The sequence below is a fragment of the Eptatretus burgeri genome, chromosome 6, assembly GCF_056783735.1.
Source record: "Eptatretus burgeri isolate ZD-2024b chromosome 6, Ebu_testis_v1, whole genome shotgun sequence".
In the NCBI taxonomy this organism is placed as follows: Eukaryota; Metazoa; Chordata; class Myxini; order Myxiniformes; family Myxinidae; genus Eptatretus; species Eptatretus burgeri.
This window is the reverse complement of record NC_140966.1, coordinates 21,727,801-21,747,258: the sequence shown is the minus strand read 5'-3', so window position 1 is coordinate 21,747,258 and position 19,458 is coordinate 21,727,801. Positions and strand designations below refer to the sequence as shown.

Below are 19,458 nucleotides of genomic sequence, written 5' to 3'. Positions count from 1 at the left end.
AGTGTTTTTAATAACGTGGAAGTGAAGTGTTTTTAATAATGTGGTGGTGAAGGGTTTTTAATTACGTGGAAGTGAAGTGTTTTTAATAATGTGGTGGTGAAGTGTTTTTAATAACGTGGCAGTGAAGTGTTTTTAATAACGTGGCGGTGAAGGGTTTTTAATTACGTGGAAGTGAAGTGTTTTTAATAATGTGGTGGTGAAGTGTTTTAATAACGTGGCAGTGAAGTGTTTTTAATAATGTGGTGGTGAAATGTTTTTAATAATGTGGTGGTGAAGTGTTTTAATAATGTGTCAGTGAAGTGTTTTTAATAACGTGGCAGTGAAGTGTTTTTAATAATGTGGTGGTGAAGGGTTTTTAATTACGTGGAAGTGAAGTGTTTTTAATAATGTGGTGGTGAAGTGTTTTTAATAACGTGGCAGTGAAGTGTTTTTAATAATGTGGCGGTGAAGGGTTTTTAATTACGTGGAAGTGAAGTGTTTTTAATAATGTGGTGGTGAAGTGTTTTTAATAACGTGGCGGTGAAGTGTTTTTAAAAACATGGCAGTGAAGTGTTTTTACCCCTCAGCCCGAATTGGCAAAGGGTTATTGTCGTCACAGGCGTTGTCCGAGCGTCCGGGTGTCTGTAAACTTTTGGTTTCCGTCAATTTCGAGGAGAACGCCTTGACGATGAAATCCATTTTTGCAGTGTGTGTTGGGGCTCGGTCTAGGAAGGTTCCTTTCGATAATTAATCAGTGCTATGCGATATCCAATATGGCGCCTCGGGCAGCCATCTTGAATTTGGTTTCCGGACAATAACTTGAGAACGGCTTGACAGATTGATTTTCTTTTCATGGGGGTATAATGGGGGTGGTTGGAGGAAGGTTCCTTTCAATATACAGCACAATCCAATATCCAATATGATGGATCAGGCAGCCATCTTGAATTTGGTTTCCGGACAATAACTTGAGAACGGCTTGACAGATTGATTTTCTTTTCATGGGGGTATAATGGGGGTGGTTGGAGGAAGGTTCCTTTCAATATACAGCACAATCCGATATCCAATATGATGGATCAGGCAGCCATCTTGAATTTGGCGGACGTCCGGGCGTCTGTCAACTTTTGGTTTCCGTCAATTTCGAGGAGAACGCCTTGTCTGATTTAATCCATTTTTGCACGGTTTGTTGGGGTTGAGTAGAGGAAGGTTCCTTTCGAAAATGGGCGCGCTGCGATTTTCAATGTGGCCTCCATGGCAGCCATCCTGAAATTGGTTTCTGTCGATTTCGAGGAGAACGCCTTGTCCGATTCATTCCATTTTTGCAGTGTGTTTTGGGCTGGGTTGAGGAAGGTTCCTTTCGATAATTAATCAGTGCGATGCGATATCCAATATGGCGGCTCGGGCAGCCATTCTTGAATTTGGTTTCCGGACAATAACTTGAGAACGGCTTGACAGATTGATTTTATTTTCATGAGGGTATAATGGGCGTGGTTATAGGAAGGTTCCTTTCGATATACAGCACAATCCAATATCCAATATGGCGGCTAGGGCAGCCATCTTGAATTTGGTTTCCGGACAATAACTTGAGAACGGCTTGACTTATTGATTTCATTTTTGTGTGATATAATGGGGGTGTTTAGAGGAAGGTTCCTTTCGATATTCAGCACAATCCGATATCCAATATGGCGGCTAGAGCAGCCATATTGAATTTGGTTTCCGGACAATAACTTGAGAACGGCTTCACACATTGATTTTATTCTGGCGAGGTATAATTGGGTTGAGTAGAGGAAGGTTCCTTTCCAAAATGGGCCTGCTGTGATTTTCACTGTGGCCGCCACGGCAGCCATCTTGAAATTGCTTTCCATCAATTTTGAGGAGAAAGCCTTGTCCGATTAAATCCATTTTTGTGGGTGTGTTGGGGTTGAGTAGAGGAAGGTTCCTTTCAAAAATGGGCGTGCTGCGATCTTCAATATGGCCACCATCTTGAAATTGGGTTGCGTCAAGGGGCTGAGGGGTTACGCCCGCTTCGTGGTGCTATTTTTAATAATGTGGCGGCGAACTGTTTTTAATAATGTGGCAGTGAAGTGTTTTTAATAACGTGGCAGTGAAGTGTTTTTAATAACATGGCAGTGAGGTCTTTTTAATACCGTGGCAGTGAAGTGTTTTTAATAACATTGCAGTGATGTGTTTTTAATAACGTGGTGGTGAGGTGTTTTTAATGACGTGGCAGTGTACTATTTTTAATAACGTGGTGGTGAGGTGTTTTTAATGACTTGGCGGTGAGGTGTTTTTAATGACTTGGCGGTGAAGTGTTTTTAATAATGTGGCGGTGAAGATTTTTTAATAACGTGGCAGTGAAGTGTTTTTAATGACGTCGCAGTGAAGTGTTTTTAAAAATGTGGCGGTGAAGTGCTTTTAATAATGGGGCGGTGAAGTGTTTTTAATACCGTGGCAGTGAAGTGTTTTTAATACCGTGGCAGTGAAGTGTTTTTAATTACATGGCAGTGATGCGTTTTTTATAACGTGGCGTTGAGGTGTTTTTCATGACGTGGCAGTGTACTGTTTTCATTAATGTGGCAGTGTAGTGTTTTTCATAATGTGGCTGTGAAGGGTTTTTATAACGTCGCAGTGATGTGTTTTTAATAACGTGGCGGTGAGGTGTTTTTAATGATGTGGCAGTGTCGTGTCTTCATTAATGTGGCTGTCGTGTTTTTCATAATGTGGCTGTGAAGTGTTTTTCATAATGTCGCAGTGATGTGTTTTTTTTATAATGTGGTGGTCAGGTGTTTTTAATAACATGGCGGTGAGGTCCGTGGCGGTGAAATGTTTTTAATAACGTGGCAGTGAAGTGTTTTTAATAACGTGGCAGTGATGTGTTTTTAATAACGTGGTGGTGAGGTCTTTTTAATACCGTGGCAGTGAAGTGTTTTTCATAATGTGGCAGTGATGTGTTTTTAATAACGTGGCAGTGAAGTGTTTTTAACAACGTGGCAGTGAAATGTTTTTAATAATGTGGCAGTGAAGTGTTTTTAATAACGTGGCGGTGCAGTGTTTTTAATAATGTGGCGGTGAAGTGATTTTAATACCGTGGAAGTGAAGTGTTTTTAATTACATTGCAGTGATGTGTTTTTAATAACGTGGTGGTGATTTGTTTTTCATAACATGGCGGTGAGGTGTTTTTCATGACGTGGTAGTGAAGTGTTTTTCATGACGTGGTAGTGAAGTGTTTTTAATAACGTGGCAGTGAAGTGTTTTTAATAACGTGGCAGTGAAGTGTTTTTAATAACGTGGCAGTGAAGTGTTTTTAATAACGTGGCAGTGGTGTTTTTAATACCGTGGCAGTGCAGTGTTTTTAATACCGTGGCAGTGAAGTGTTTTTAATAACATGGCAGTGATGTGTTTTTAATAACGTGGTGGTGAGGTGTTTTTCATGCCATGGCGGTGAGGTGTTTTTAATACCGTGGCAGTGAAGTGTTTTTCATAATGTGGCAGTGAAGTATTTTTAATAATGTGGCAGTGAAATGTTTTTTATAATGTGGCGGTGAAGTGTTTTTAATAATGTGGCGATGAAGTGTTTTTAATACCGTGGCAGTGAAGTGTTTTTAATTACATGGCAGTGATGTGTTTTTCATAACGTGGCAGTGGTGTTTTTAATTACATGGCAGTGATGTGTTTTTCATAACGTGGCGGTGAGGTGTTTTTCATGACGTGGTAGTGAAGTGTTTTTAATAACGTGGCAGTGAAGTGTTTTAATAATGTGGCGGTGAAGTGTTTTTAATAACGTGGCAGTGAAGTGTTTTTAATAACATGGCAGTGAGGTCTTTTTAATACCGTGGCAGTGAGGTGTTTTCAATACCGTGGCAGTGAAGTGTTTTTCAGAATGTGACACTGAAATGTTTTTAATACTGTGACAGTGAAGTGTTTTTAATAACATTGCAGTGATGTGTTTTTAATAACGTGGTGGTGAGGTGTTTTTAATGACGTGGCAGTGTACTATTTTTAATAACGTGGTGGTGAGGTGTTTTTAATGACATGGCGGTGAGGTGTTTTTAATGACTTGGCGGTGAAGTGTTTTTAATAATGTGGCGGTGAAGATTTTTTAATAACGTGGCAGTGAAGTGTTTTTAATGACGTCGCAGTGAAATGTTTTTAATAATGTGGCGGTGAAGTGCTTTTAATAATGGGGCGGTGAAGTGTTTTTATACCGTGGCAGTGAAGTGTTTTTAATTACATGGCAGTGATGCGTTTTTTATAACGTGGCGTTGAGGTGTTTTTCATGACGTGGCAGTGTCGTGTCTTCATTAATGTGGCTGTGTCGTGTTTTTCATAATGTGGCTGTGAAGTGTTTTTCATAACGTCGCAGTGATGTGTTTTTTTTATAATGTGGTGGTCAGGTGTTTTTAATAACATGGCGGTGAGGTCCGTGGCGGTGAAATGTTTTTAATAACGTGGCAGTGAAGTGTTTTTAATAACGTGGCAGTGATGTGTTTTTAATAACGTGGTGGTGAGGTCTTTTTAATACCGTGGCAGTGAAGTGTTTTTCATAATGTGGCAGTGAAGTGTTTTTAATAACGTGGCAGTGAAGTGTTTTTAACAACGTGGCAGTGAAATGTTTTTAATAATGTGGCAGTGAAGTGTTTTTAATAACGTGGCGGTGCGGTGTTTTTAATAATGTGGCGGTGAAGTGATTTTAATACCGTGGAAGTGAAGTGTTTTTAATTACATTGCAGTGATGTGTTTTTAATAACGTGGTGGTGATTTGTTTTTCATAACATGGCGGTGAGGTGTTTTTCATGACGTGGTAGTGAAGTGTTTTTAATAACGTGGCAGTGAAGTGTTTTTAATAACGTGGCAGTGAAGTGTTTTTAATAACGTGGCAGTGAAGTGTTTTTAATAACGTGGCAATGAAGTGTTTTTAATAACGTGGCAGTGAAGTGTTTTTAATAACGTGGCAGTGGTGTTTTTAATACCGTGGCAGTGCAGTGTTTTTAATACCGTGGCAGTGAAGTGTTTTTAATAACATGGCAGTGATGTGTTTTTAATAACGTGGTGGTGAGGTGTTTTTCATGCCATGGCGGTGAGGTGTTTTTAATACCGTGGCAGTGAAGTGTTTTTCATAATGTGGCAGTGAAGTATTTTTAATAATGTGGCAGTGAAATGTTTTTTATAATGTGGCGGTGAAGTGTTTTTAATAATGTGGCGATGAAGTGTTTTTAATTACGTGGCAGTGATGTGTTTTTCATAACGTGGCAGTGAAGTGTTTTTAATTACATGGCAGTGATGTGTTTTTCATAACGTGGCGGTGAGGTGTTTTTCATGACGTGGTAGTGAAGTGTTTTTAATAACGTGGCTGTGAAGTGTTTTAATAATGTGGCGGTGATGTGTTTTTAATAATGTGGTGGTGAAGTGTTTTAATAATGTGGCAGTGAAGTGTTTTTAATAACGTGGAAGTGAAGTGTTTTTAATAATGTGGTGGTGAAGTGTTTTTAATAATGTGGCGGTGAAGTGTTTTTAAAAACATGGCAGTGAAGTGTTTTTACCCCTCAGCCCGAATTGCAAAGGGTTATTGTCGTCACAGGCGTTGTCCGAGCGTCCGGGTGTCTGTCAACTTTTGGTTTCCGTCAATTTCGAGGAGAACGCCTTGACGATGAAATCCAATTTTGCAGTGTGTGTTAGGGCTGGGTCTTGGAAGGTTCCTTTCGATAATTAATCAGTGCGATGCGATATCCAATATGGCGCCTCGGGCAGCCATCTTGAATTTGGTTTCCGGACAATAACTTGAGAACGGCTTGACAGATTGATTTTCTTTTCATGAGCGTATAATGGGCGTGGTTATAGGAAGGTTCCTTTCGATATACAGCACAATCCGATATCCAATATGGCGGCTAGGGCAGCCATCTTGAATTTGGTTTCCGGACAATAACTTGAGAACGGCTTGACTTATTGATTTCATTTTTGTGTGATATAATGGGGGTGTTTAGAGGAAGGTTCCTTTCGATATTCAGCACAATCCGATATCCAATATGGCGGCTAGAGCAGCCATATTGAATTTGGTTTCCGGATAATAACTTGAGAACGGCTTCACACATTGATTTTATTCTGGCGAGGTATAATTGGGTTGAGTAGAGGAAGGTTCCTTTCCAAAATGGGCATGCTGCGATTTTTACTGTGGCCGCCACGGCAGCCATCTTGAAATTGCTTTCCATCAATTTTGAGGAGAACGCCTTGTCCGATTAAATCCATTTTTGTGGGTGTGTTGGGGTTGAGTAGAGGAAGGTTCCTTTCGAAAATGGGCGTGCTGCAATCTTCAATATGGCCACCATCTTGAAATTGGGTTGCGTCAAGGGGCTGAGGGGTTACGCCCGCTTCGTGGTGCTATTTTTAATAATGTGGCGGCGAAGTGTTTTTAATAATGTGGCAGTGAAGTGTTTTTAATAACGTGGCAGTGAAGTGTTTTTAATAACGTGGTGGTGAGGTGTTTTTAATAACGTGGTGGTGAGGTGTTTTTAATAACCTTGCGGTGAGGTGTTTTTCATGACGTGGCAGTGAAGTGTTTTTAATAACGTGGCGGTGAAGTGTTTTTAATAACGTGGCGGTGAAGTGTTTTTAATAATGTGGCAGTGAAGTGTTTTTAATAACGTGGTGGTGAAGTGTTTTTAATAACGTGGCAGTGAAGTGTTTTTAATTACATGGCAGTGAAGTGTTTTTAATAACCTGGCAGTGAAGTGTTTTTAATAACGTTGCAGTGAAGTGTTTTTAATAACCTGGCAGTGAAGTTTTTTTAATAACGTGGCAGTGAAGTGTTTTTAATAACGTGGCGGTAAAGTGTTTTTAATAACCTGGCAGTGAAGTGTTTTTAATAACGTAGCAGTGAAGTGTTTTTAATAACGTGGCAGGGAAGTGTTTTTAATAATGTTGCAGTGAAGTGTTTTTAATAACGTGGCAGTGAAGTGTTTTTAATAACGTGGCAGGGAAGTGTTTTTAATAACGTGGCAGGGAAGTGTTTTTAATAACGTGGCAGGGAAGTGTTTTTAATAACGTGGCAGGGAAGTGTTTTTAATAACGTAGCAGTGAAGTGTTTTTAATAACGTGGCAGTGAAGTGTTTTTAATAACTTGGCAGTGAAGTGTTTTTTAATAATGTGGCAGTGAAGTGTTTTTAATAACGTGGCAGTGAAGTGTTTTTAATAACGTGGCAGTGAAGTGTTTTTAATAACGTGACAGTGAAGTGTTTTTAATAACTTGGCAGTGAAGTGTTTTTAATAATGTGGCAGTGAAGTGTTTTTAATAACGTGGCAGTGAAGTGTTTTTAACAATGTGGCAGTGAAGTGTTTTTAATAACGTGGCAGTGAAGTGTTTTTAATAACTTGGCAGTGAAGTGTTTTTAATAATGTGGCAGTGAAGTGTTTTTATCATTTGTATATTTTTTTGTCATTTTGTCATTTGAATGACATGAAATGACAGAATTTTGTCATTTGTATATTTTGCTGAATTTCCTTGTGACATTCCTTTTTTTGAACTTTCACTCCAGTGAAATTTTACTCCATTTGCTACTTCTAAGAATTCCATGTCTTTTTCGTATCCAGTACCTTTGCAACTTTTTTTTAGTTTTTTTGCAACAACACTTGGTACTGTTTTTGTTCAATTTTTTTCGAAATGTTATTTTTATCGCTTGTAGCTCACCTGGACTTTCGTCAGGTGAGCTTATGCGATCGAGCAGTGTCCGTATGTGATTGGCTCTAAACACTTCAGTCATTATCACTTGAACCAAATACATGATTTTGATTAAAACCTGACCACAACCTTCAACACCCATAATGTACCAATGTTTATTGACCGCTCAAAATCTGCACTCATTAAGGGGTCAATGGGGGGAGGGTCGGGTCGGGGGGTTGAACCCCCCTCAAAATAGGTATTTGCTCTCTTCTCCGAAACTACATACACAATTTTGATGAAACTTGACCACATGCTTCATCACCAACAATGTACCAAAGTATATCGGCAACATCAAAATCTGCACTCGTTAAAGGGGTCTACAGGAGGGGTATTGACCCCCCCCCCAAATAGGTATTTGCTCTCTTCTCTGACACGACACACACAATGTTGGTGAAACTTGACCACAACATTGTTTACCTGTGATGTACCAAAGCATATCGACCACATCAGACAAAATCTGCGCTCATTAAGGGGTCTATGGGGGGAGGGGAGGGTCGGGGGGTTGAACCCCCCTCAAAATAGGTATTTGCTCTCTTCTCCGAAACTACATACACAATTTTGATGAAACTTGACCACATGCTTCATCACCAACAATGTACCAAAGTATATCGGCAACATCAAAATCTGCACTCGTTAAAGGGGTCTACAGGAGGGGTATTGACCCCCCCCCCAAATAGGTATTTGCTCTCTTCTCTGACACGACACACACAATGTTGGTGAAACTTGACCACAACATTGTTTACCTGTGATGTACCAAAGCATATCGACCACATCAGACAAAATCTGCGCTCATTAAGGGGTCTATGGGGGGAGGGGAGGGTCGGGGGGTTGAACCCCCCTCAAAATAGGTATTTGCTCTCTTCTCCGAAACTACATACACAATTTTGATGAAACTTGACCACATGCTTCATCACCAACAATGTACCAAAGTATATCGGCAACATCAAAATCTGCACTCGTTAAAGGGGTCTACAGGAGGGGTATTGACCCCCCCCCAAATAGGTATTTGCTCTCTTCTCTGACACGACACACACAATGTTGGTGAAACTTGACCACAACATTGTTTACCTGTGATGTACCAAAGCATATCAACCACATCAGACAACATCTGCGCTCATTGAGGGGGTCTATGGGGTAATTTTTTTTGACCCTCCCAAAATAGGTATTTGCTTTCTTCTCCAAAAAGTCACACACAATTTCGATGAAAGTTGACCACGACCTTCATCACCCGTTTTGTATGTAAGTGTATTGACTGCATCAAAATCTGTGTTCAATTAAGGAGTCTTTGGGGGCGGGGGGGGTGAGGCAATTAATTAGGTTAAAACTAGGTTAGGTTAAAAATTAGGTTAAAACAATTAATTAGTTAAAACTAAAAATTAATTGGGTTTGGTTAAAACTTTGATTTAATGCAATTTAATCCCAGGCTATAAGACAACAAAAGGTGAAAAATTTGAAAAGGGGGTGTACACTTTCTGTAGATACTGTAAGTTGCTCAGTACTTTTGCTCTGAGTGAAATCAAGATTGCAGCACAATTGGGCCTTTTTGAAGTCCATGAAATCATTTAACATAGATTGAGTTAAACTTTCCCATCACTCGGGACCTGTACTATTGCTTGCTTTCCCCTTCACTGGGGACGGGTACTGTTGCTTGCTTTACCCGTCACGTCACTCTATCAAGCTGCGATTAAGGCCTTGTCGGTGGATAGGAGTTCAGGTGTGCCTCGGAAGGATCTTGTACGGCGGAGGATGCCCAGTCAGCGTTTTGCTTTGGCGTCTAACTTTGAAATGTTTGCCCAAGAAACATCATGGCTGATTGTGAGACTCAGGAGTTTGAATGACTGAACTTCCTCAAGAGGATTGTTGGGTGTGTAGGAGAGGGGTTGCCAGACAGTCCTTTCAGAGAGAGTGTGAGTGTGAGTGTGATATTTGTCAGGAGTGAAACACCTATTCCAAGTGTTTTATCAGATAGTGATTATTTTTTTCAAGGTCTGAAGAGAGAGAAGAGGTTGCAGTCTGCCTGTCTGAAGGATGAGGGATGTCATGGCACAGAATGGAGTCATCAGCAAAGAGAGAAAGTGGATTTTCCAGAGAGTCAGAGGGATCATTTATGAAGATCAGGACTTGGACTGAATCCAGAATACTGCCTTGGGGCACTTCAGCCTTGACATGGACAGGAGATGAAAGGATTCTGTTGAAGGCTGCATGTTGACTGCAAGAGTAAAGAAGTCAGTCAGCCATGTATGGAGTTGGCCTTAGAATTATTTGGCAGATAGTTTGGAGAGCAAGGCAGGATGCCATACTGGATCAAAAGCATGAGATATATCCTGAGAGAAGGCTCTGCTCTCATGTCTGACATTGAGGGTCTCCATCCATGTTCGGTGAGTAGATGCAGTGAGTCCATGTTGGAGAGACCTGGTCTGGAACAAAATTGGTGATCTGAGATGAGTTTATTGGAGAAAAGGAAGGATTGGATGGATAGTTGGTTCTTTCTCCGATTGCTGAGTTTGATTCCCAAATCGCATTGAGGATAACAAGGATAGCATTATGCTCATAATAATGTTTGTGCTAAACAATGCTCATGATTGGCAGACTGTCTACATTTTCATGATTGGTGGACCGTCTACGTTTTCATGATTGGTGGACCGTCTACATTTTCATGATTGGTGGATCGTCTACATTTTAGTGATTGGTGGACCATCTACATTTTCATGATTGGTGGATCGTCTACATTTTAGTGATTGGTGGACCGTCTACATTTTCATGATTGGTGGATCGTCTACATTTTAGTGATTGGTGGACCGTCTACATTTTCATGATTGGTGGATCGTCTACATTTTAGTGATTGGTGGACCATCTGCATTTTCATGATTGGTGGACTGTCTACATTGTAGTGATTGGTGGACCATCTACATTTTCATGATTGGTGGATCGTCTACATTTTCATGATTGGTGGATCATCTACATTTTAGTGATTGGTGGACCATCTACATTTTCATGATTGGTGGACCGTCTACATTTTCATGATTGGTGGACCGTCTACATTTTCATGATTGGTGGACCGTCTACATTTTCATGATTGGTGAACCGTCTACATTTTAGTGATTGATGGGCCGTCTACATTTTCATGATTGGTGGACCGTCTACGTTTTAGTGATTGATGGACTGTACATTTTCATGATTGGTGGACTGTACATTTTCATTGATTGGTGGACCGTCTACGTTTTAGTGATTGATGGACTGTACATTTTCATGATTGGTGGACTGTACATTTTCATGATTGGTGGACCGTCTACATTTTCATTGATTGGTGGGCCGTCTGCATTTTCATGATTGGTGGATCGTCTACATTTTAGTGATTGGTGGACCGTCTACATTTTCATGATCGGTGGACCATCTACATTTTAGTGATTGATGGACTGTACATTTTAGTGATTGATGGACTGTACATTTTCATGATTGGTGGACCGTACCTTTTCATTGATTGGTGGACCGTCTACATTTCCATGATTGGTGGACCGTCTACATTTTCATGATTGGTGGACTGTACCTTTTCATTGATTGGTGGACCGTCTACATTTTCATGATTGGAGGACTGTGTCTACATTTTCACGATTGGTGGACCGTCTACATTTTCATAATTGGTGGACCGTCTACATTTTCATAATTGGTGGACCGTCTACATTTTCATGATTGGTGGACCGTCTACATTTTCATGATTGGTGGACCGTCTACATTTTCATGATTGGTGGACCGTCTACATTTTCATGATTGGTGGACCGTCTACATTTTAGTGATTGATGGACTGTACATTTTCATTGATTGGTGCAAGTTTTACAATGCCGTCTTCTCGGGTTAATATTTGAGATAATTTTACAAAGGTGTGACATTTGTAACAATACACCCAAAATTTTGTATAGGGTGACCTAAAAAAAAAACGGAACCCATACGATGGAAGAAACCTTTATTTTTACTGGCTGAGTCCTGTTCTTGTCACACAGCTGACATACCCATGTTCTGTGATAGTTGCATTCCTTAATTGGTTTCAATTTAAATGATTTTGTGTGCACATCTTTTTTTATCATTGAACTCTCGCTTCAGTTTCCCATCCACTTCTGGCGAACACACACACACCACGAGGGGGCATTGTTTTGGCTACACGCACACACGCGCACACACGCACACACACGCACACACGCGCACACGCGCACACACGCGCACACACGCGCACACACACACACACACACACACGCACACACGCGCACACACGCGCAGACACGCACACCCACGCACACACACGCACACACACGCACACACGCGCACACACGCGCACACACGCACACACACGCACACACGCGCACACGCGCACACACGCGCACACACGCGCACACACACGCACACACACACACACACACACACACACACACACACACACACACACACACACGACAGATGCATTATAGTAAGATTTAAAATGACACGTTCTTTGGGACACATTTGCTTCACATGATGCATGATCACAATGGAAAGTTTCAGATGGATATCTTTATTGTCATTCATTTGATTGAGGTTACAGCACGTGCTCCGGATGTCGGCCTCCACATTGCAGGCACACTTGGATCTGACAGGCAAAACTGTTTATTACTCTTCCACATTCAGCTGCAATGATTGAATGGATTTTGTCAGTTATTGCTGTTTTGCAATCGTCCATGGATTGTTGCCTTCTTCAGTAGATGTTGTCCTTTTAAGCATCTCACCTTGAACTCGGTTTGAGTCTTCTTGAAGCATTTCGTTCTCAGGTAGATTTTGACTGCAAACGATTTTTTTTTTTCGTTGTCCACGGCGTGTTGAAAAAAAAAAAAAAAGGGAGGCTATCTTGACCAAATCGAATTCTGCTGACGATACACAAACTCCACTTTGCACACTGTATACGGGCAGAAACGGATGGCTTCAACACTTTTATCGTTGTTTTGTTTCCTCTGCACTACAGCCAAAGAAGAAGAAAAGAGGAAACTCCTGAAACGAAGCAACGAGCTAAAGCAGGAGCGAGAACAGCTTGAACAAAAAGCCAAGCAACTGAGTAATGTTATCATGGTGAGGCTTTCTCGCATAGCTCTCTCTACTGCATGCTTTATCCCCTTTATCTTGCTTCCCATTTGGGCTTGTTTACAGCGCTGATTAAACTAGAAGGGCACTCTTCGACGTCGCCAGATAGGCCTCTGCCCACATTATTACATCATTACACATGCTGGTATGAAGTTTGATTTAAATCCCTGAACCCAGATTCAAAGTATGAAATAATTCTAGCTGCCAGAACATGCATCCGATCAGGTTGGAATTAAAAACATATATTCCTCATGACTACCACCATCTGCTTGAGCACCAGCGTCCAGAGCAGTCAGGCTTTACACCAAAGAGGTCAACGATTGACCGTATCCTTGCTCTTCGGGTCCTCACCGAACACAGATGAGAGTTTCGGCAGGGGCTGCTTGCATCCCATGTTGATCTCTGTAAAGTGTTCGATTCGGTGATTCGATAATGGGGTGTGGCGCTGCTGGTACCTGTGCGGGAGGACAAAAGTCCGAGTCTTCAGATTCTTGGTGCTTCCAGTCTTGCTCTATGGATGCGAAACTTGGACTCTGACCAAGGATCTGAGACGGAGACTTAATTCCTTTGGTACCCGGTCTCTTCAGAGAATCTTTGGCTATCGCTGGTTGGACTTTGTGTCCAACGAGCAGTTTCTGAGAGAGACTCAAATGAGATTTGTTACCTGCATAGTCTGTGAGCGTCAGCTGTGGCTGTATGGACATGTGGCTCATTTTCCTGACGCTGATCCTGCTCACCAGATTCTCTCAGCGAGGGAGTCTCCTGAGTGGAGGAGGCCAATGGGCCGACCACGCGCCTCGTGATTGCAGCAGGTTGATTGGCATCTCAAGGAGATGGGGATGGGCCAGGCATCTGCCTGGGGGATGGCCAGACGGAGGCCCCTGGAGTACCAGCGGAAAGTGGACGCAGCGACACGCTGCTCTGGCGCATGCTCCCATATCTGACCTGACCTGATGAAGCGGTTCGATAGAAATATATATTTTAAGATTTTCATTCACTCCAATATGGCTGCCAGACCATGTGACCCTATTAATTATTTATGAACACCCTGGTATCCCCAAGGCTTGGGGAACATGTGGGTGAAGTTTCCCCTCGATCTGTCAAGCCGTTCTGCAGGAGATTTGAAAATGTATTCTTCAAGAAAACAGAGCTGCCAAACCATGTGACCGATGACATCATAGGTGAAGAACTTTTTGTTCTTCATGGATAGTCGATCATACCGGTAAAGTTTCGACTCGATCTGTTCAGCCATTTTGGAGAAGATTTTTGAAGGTTTTTATGTTTAAAAAAACAAAACATGGCTGCCAAAGCACGTGACCGATGACATCATCAATTTATCCCTAGATGACCCTCAAAAATTTTCATACTGATCCAATAAAGTGTTTGACGTATGCAATTATAACGTCATAATGAAGGCACCTATGACATCATCAAAAAAAATCACTTGTTTCCCATGTGGAGTACTTCACATGTACCAAGTTTCAAATATTTCGATGGAGAGGTTTTGGAGATACAAGTCCAAAGTTTTTCCTTTTTTAGCCACGTCGCGAACGCTGGTTCTAAGCGAGCTCCGTGTTGTTCTTCTTGTTCTTGTTCTTCTTCTGGTGAAGACAAAACCTTTATGACGCGGCTCTTGGACACATTTGTCCTTGTTCCAACATGGCTGCCACACCACATGACCTGTGACGTCATAATTGTCATTAAAACATTCTACATGAGTACTCACACCCATGGTGAAAAAATTTGTGTCAATCGGATAAGCGGTTGCAGAGAAAACAGGAAAAATTAGCACGGGCGGACGTACCAGTTATGGGATTTTGGCCACACTTGGTATAAATATACAGTGTGATGCAAAGATTAACTGATTAGATGGTGGCATCAAGAGGTCAAAGGTCAGAGTCAGTGAGGGGTTTTCATTGCTATGATAACTTTAAAACAGCTGTGGAGATCTAAGTCAGACTTGATGCAGGTACGTATGATGATGTATACATGAAGTGATAAGATTATGTGGTCAAGAGGTCAAAGGTCATGTCAGGCAAAAATGTAATATTTGATAACAGCTGAACGGATTAAAATCAAGTATGTATGGTGATGTAATAATGTGTGCAGAGGCACATCTGTTGATGTCACGACGTCAAAGAGTGCTGTTCTCGTTCCTTGTTGGTACATCAAGCTTTCATCACTTTCTCAACTGCATGTGTTTAGGGTCGATGAGATCTTGCTTGCCGAAATGGCTAATTATTCCATTTCTGGCCACAGATAATTCTGTTTCATTTGGTTACTTTTAGAAAACATCTACTCTTTTCCTTTCAAAACCATTACTTTGCATTTTGAGTTTCATGTTGATTCGGTGTGTTCAAGCAGAAATGCATGGAAACTCGAACGGCACTGCTGACAAAACAGAAGGAGGCACAGGGAACTTTGGACAAGATTCGTAAACTGATTGAACTTGTTCAAGTTGGTCACGGCTCGAAATTTCTTCCTGCGCCCCTTGCGATACCTGCTGCATCCACACCTTCGTCCACCGCCGCCGCCGCCCCTCTACTCATCATCACAACACTGGCAGATCCTGGGACTCCTGGAGGCCTTTTGGCTATCCCGGCGACACCTACTGCCGCTCCTGCAGCGACTGTATTGGCCCAAATACAAGCTGTGCCATCCTCTGAGCCAAGCCACTGATCTGAGGCCAGGGAACAATCCGTGTGCGGCGTGAAAAGACGAGAGAACACGTGTACACAGTGTTCAGAAATAGACACAAAGATGTTCCAGTTTGTCATGGAGAAGGAAATTGGTGGGTGTTGTGGGAGGAATAAAAATAAAAGTTCACCCCTTAGCTCAACCATTGAAAGTTGAGTGAGGTTTTGTTACAAATATATTCTGCCTTCTGGAAACCTGGATTCATAGTTGTAGGCCCATGCTGCAGGGATAAAGAGAGTAAAACTGAAGTTGGGGTCGGGGAGAAGGGTCTTGTTTGTGGCTTTGCAAAAGACAGGATGAATAAATTTACTGCTGCTTTGCGAGCCCATTAAACTACCATAACATACCGATTTAATATGCGGAATAGAGTTATACCTCTCCTGCAAATACCTATGCCGTGGGTTTTCATGGGCGTGGTTGGTCAGGTTATTGAGGGAAACGTGCATTTTCTTCCGAGCCACTTTGGGGTGGGAAAGGGTGGCAGGGGGGAATCGGGGTTGAGAGAACCATGTTTGGCCATTGTGTGCTCCATTTTTCAAAAATGGTCATGGTGGTGTTGCAAAATGTATAGAGTATTCGTTTGTGTTTGTGAATGACCAAGTGTAGTAATATAATATAGACTTTATAATACAAGAACTGTATTCGGAAGGGAAAGCAAAATATTTTGTATCCAACTTTTCACTGCGACATTTAGCACCAAATGTAGGAACTGGAATGCAGGGTTGAAATTGACCAAGGGCAGATGTACCCAAAGCTGCAGTCTTCCTGGGTTCCAATTTGTGTCTTTGTGCTTTGTAAAACTTGCACAGCGAGTCCTTCGATGTAAAAAAAAAAAAAAAAAAAAAGGAAAAGAAAAAGTAGCTCACTTTATTTAATTTTGTTTCTGTTAATATCGTACCAAAAAAAAACAAAAACAAAAACCGCGGCGATCGCCAAAACCTTTTTTGGGGAGTACAGGTGAGTGCTTTTTATTTTTGTCATGATGAAAGGTCTTGCTTTTTTGTCTTTTTGTGACTCGCTCGGTATGCCATTATGTTTGGACAAAACGGAAGACGAAGCATCGGGTTCAAAGGGAGGTTAAAGTGAAAGTTTTCACTCCGTCAATGGTTGAGGTTGGCACGATCACGCATACACGAGGCCTGCGGTTAGTTGGACCACCGAGCTATTGTTGGCTATGCAACTGCAACAGAACATGGCAAAAATACTAAGGTCAGGCCAGACCTATATAAGTGCTTCTGTACAGTTTTACCACTTGATATTTCACTGTCGTCATTTGAGTACATAGCTGAGCCTTTAATTTAACAAAGCATGGCAAATGTTTGTACATATCTATTTTTTTTAATTGCATGCCATAAGCTTCTTCTCTTTTTTTTTCTTTTTTAATTATTTTCTTTTTAACATTGGAGTAGGTTGATTTAAACTCGGCTTCTCTACTTTGTGGCTCTGTACTGTTGCATAGTATCATAGCAGAATTATCCTTGAGCTGCCACACCTGGGCTCGTTTACTTAGTGATATCCTGGTTAACTTTACAGCTGAGGATGGATTTTAGAATGCATGTTAGTTACAAAGTGAAGACTTTGCATATTGAGAGCATTTGTTGATTTTTCTATTTTATTTTTATTTTATAAACTACGAGCTCCACGAATGATGCTTTATAATGACAAAGGGAAGTCGTTTCCATCTCGCACTTAAATGTCTTGAACTCGGCCAGAAAATCGAAATCGTTGCAAAGATAAAAACGTCACGATCATGATATTTTGTTCATCGTTTAAAAAGTTTTTGAAATACTATCTGCAGTAAAAGCTTTTTCAAACATCTGGAATGTTGTATTCTATTTTCTCCGTTAATATGGAGTTTGTTCCTGTACTTCTCTCACCAACTCTGGAGCGGGGTATGTTTCTCAGATATGCTTTTTGCAACACTTGGCAAATGAGCATCCGCTTGGAAGCCACCCCCCCCCCCCCCAGGGCCCTTTTTCAACATGGAGTTTGGGCGAGTGCCTTCCAACATCAGTTAGCTCTACCTCACCGTGGGGGTAATCTTGATTTGTAACATGCATTAGGGGAGGATGGGGGAGTTTACAACATTCCCAACCACACTTTACGTTGCAGTTGAGGTACAAGGGGAATAAAATTTCAGCAGGGTGGTATTGAAGTGCAGGCTAAATTTTTCTTTCATGAAGGCATGCTTTTGGTGACCTGATGCCCACCTCGTTCTGCTCGTGGCCTCCTGCTGTTTGGACACTGCCTGTGGAAATGATGACCATTGGATTTCAGAAGGGGGACGTATCAAGAGTTGGCAACTGCCAGGTTCGGTAATGAGCATGTCCTGTCTTTCTTTGACCTCGTCAAACGGAAGCTGTGATTATTATTTATTTTGCAATGCAGTTTATAATGCTGGATAGGTTGTCAGGAAGTGTTTATGAAGTTTAGGCCTTTTATCCTTTATTATGTTCACCTTCTGGCAGTATAGTAATAAATACTGATGGGGAAAATGTTTTATGCTGCGTTTTTGTACGTTTGTAATTTCTTGCCTCGGGCCACTGTTTACTATGAACACGTTTTTTTAACATACAAGGCTTGCGCCATTGAACCATTTTTCGGGGGCCAACATAGCTGTGCTTAGTGTTAGCATTGTTCGTTTGGTGTTTTTTGTTAGCACTTTTAGCCTTGTTTTATTTTGTGTGTAGCTATGATTGTGATGTGTTTGATTTGTACCTCAGCCACATGCTAGAGCCTTTTGATCAAATGGCATTGAGAGCTGTATTTATTCTGATCACTGTACTTTAATAAAATTGATCACAAGCTTGTGCGCCATAGATTCCGACCCCAGTGGCTGTACATATCTGGAGCTTGGGGATTGGGAGGGAGGAGGAGGGGGGGGGGAGAAATGCTTCGATCGTTGCCTTCTGTAACTTGCAGTGGCTGTACAAGACCATATTTTTCAAAGTGAAAATAATGTTATAAGGCACTGAACTCATTACAGATAAACTTTACACTTTGGAATCATCTTAAGATTCCTACATCCCTCCCCTTTCCCCTTCTCTCTTACTTTCCCTCATTGATATGTAATTTGTAGAACATCCACTGGACTGTCTTCTGCCATTAAAACAAAACAAAAAACCCATCATTTGGTCAGTGTATGTACGCAGCATCTACTTTGCACATTGTTCCACAGAAGCTGCAGTCTAATAACTTGTAGGAAGCAGCAAAGTATCCAAGGATCAAATGGAACCATTCCTCCTGTGCTTCTTTACACTTGGAAGCAGGCTGTGCCAAGCTGTGTAGAATCCTCCTTTGCAAGGCAAGAGATTGATTGTCATTTAACATTGTTGTTGATGTTTTCATCTCCTGCTATACACGGCATGATTTGGTATGTGTTTCTGTACAAAGAGTGTGAGAGATCTCAAAGCCCACAAGCTTCCTGCCAATTACGGTAAAAGAATGCCTGTAAACATGCATACCTCATACCAACCCATGGGATTTCTTCTCATTTCGTGGGTTGCAGATAGAAATGCCGCAATAAGGGGCACTGTCCATTGCCGACACAGGTTCTCAAGGAAGAATCTCACCAGATTCTGTGTGATTTCTAAAGATGCTGTCGTAAAAGTCAATGCACAGCTCCGTGAAGATATTTACTGGCACAAATGTGTGTAGCGACTGGACCTGATCTTGGGACCACGTGATGTTCGGGCCAAATACCACAGCGAGGTTGTGAGCAGTCATGCGGTTTTGTATACTCTGTTGCGCCACCTGTTGAACAAGCAGTGCATTTGATGGTCAGGAGTTAAAATAAATGGCAACAATGATCAGCAGTACAGTGCTACTTTTCTGAACATGAAGCAGACAATGTAAAGCATCAAGGTTCATAAATTGGCCAGATATCGCCCTTTTGCAGTTTTTAAGCATAATACTGTGTGTGATACCATGGTGCGAAACCTGCATTAAATTAATAAATCGAGTTGGTT

The 19,458-nt window shown here is 41.5% G+C and overlaps 2 protein-coding genes across 12 annotated transcripts in view; one reads left to right on the top strand and one right to left on the bottom strand.

Annotated features, from left to right (window-relative positions):
• PHF21A (PHD finger protein 21A) overlaps window positions 1-18,311 on the top strand; it is a 240,559-nt gene extending 222,248 nt beyond the window's left edge. For all 9 annotated transcript variants that reach the window (XM_085884260.1, XM_085884258.1, XM_085884259.1 and 6 more), the window contains 2 exons: window positions 12,678-12,781; window positions 15,158-18,311. In XM_085884260.1, the coding sequence (XP_085740386.1) occupies window positions 12,678-12,781; window positions 15,158-15,472 (419 nt within the window). In that variant the 3' untranslated portion in view covers window positions 15,473-18,311. The remainder of the gene's footprint in view (window positions 1-12,677; window positions 12,782-15,157) is intronic.
• LOC147024388 (rho GTPase-activating protein 8-like) overlaps window positions 18,257-19,458 on the bottom strand; it is a 112,320-nt gene continuing 111,118 nt past the window's right edge. For 2 of the 3 annotated variants that reach the window (XM_085884266.1, XM_085884267.1), the window contains exon 13: window positions 18,257-19,243. In XM_085884266.1, coding sequence (XP_085740392.1) covers window positions 19,046-19,243 — 198 coding nt within the window. In that variant the 3' untranslated portion in view covers window positions 18,257-19,045. The remainder of the gene's footprint in view (window positions 19,244-19,458) is intronic. The other variant, XR_015058999.1, reaches the window with a different exon arrangement.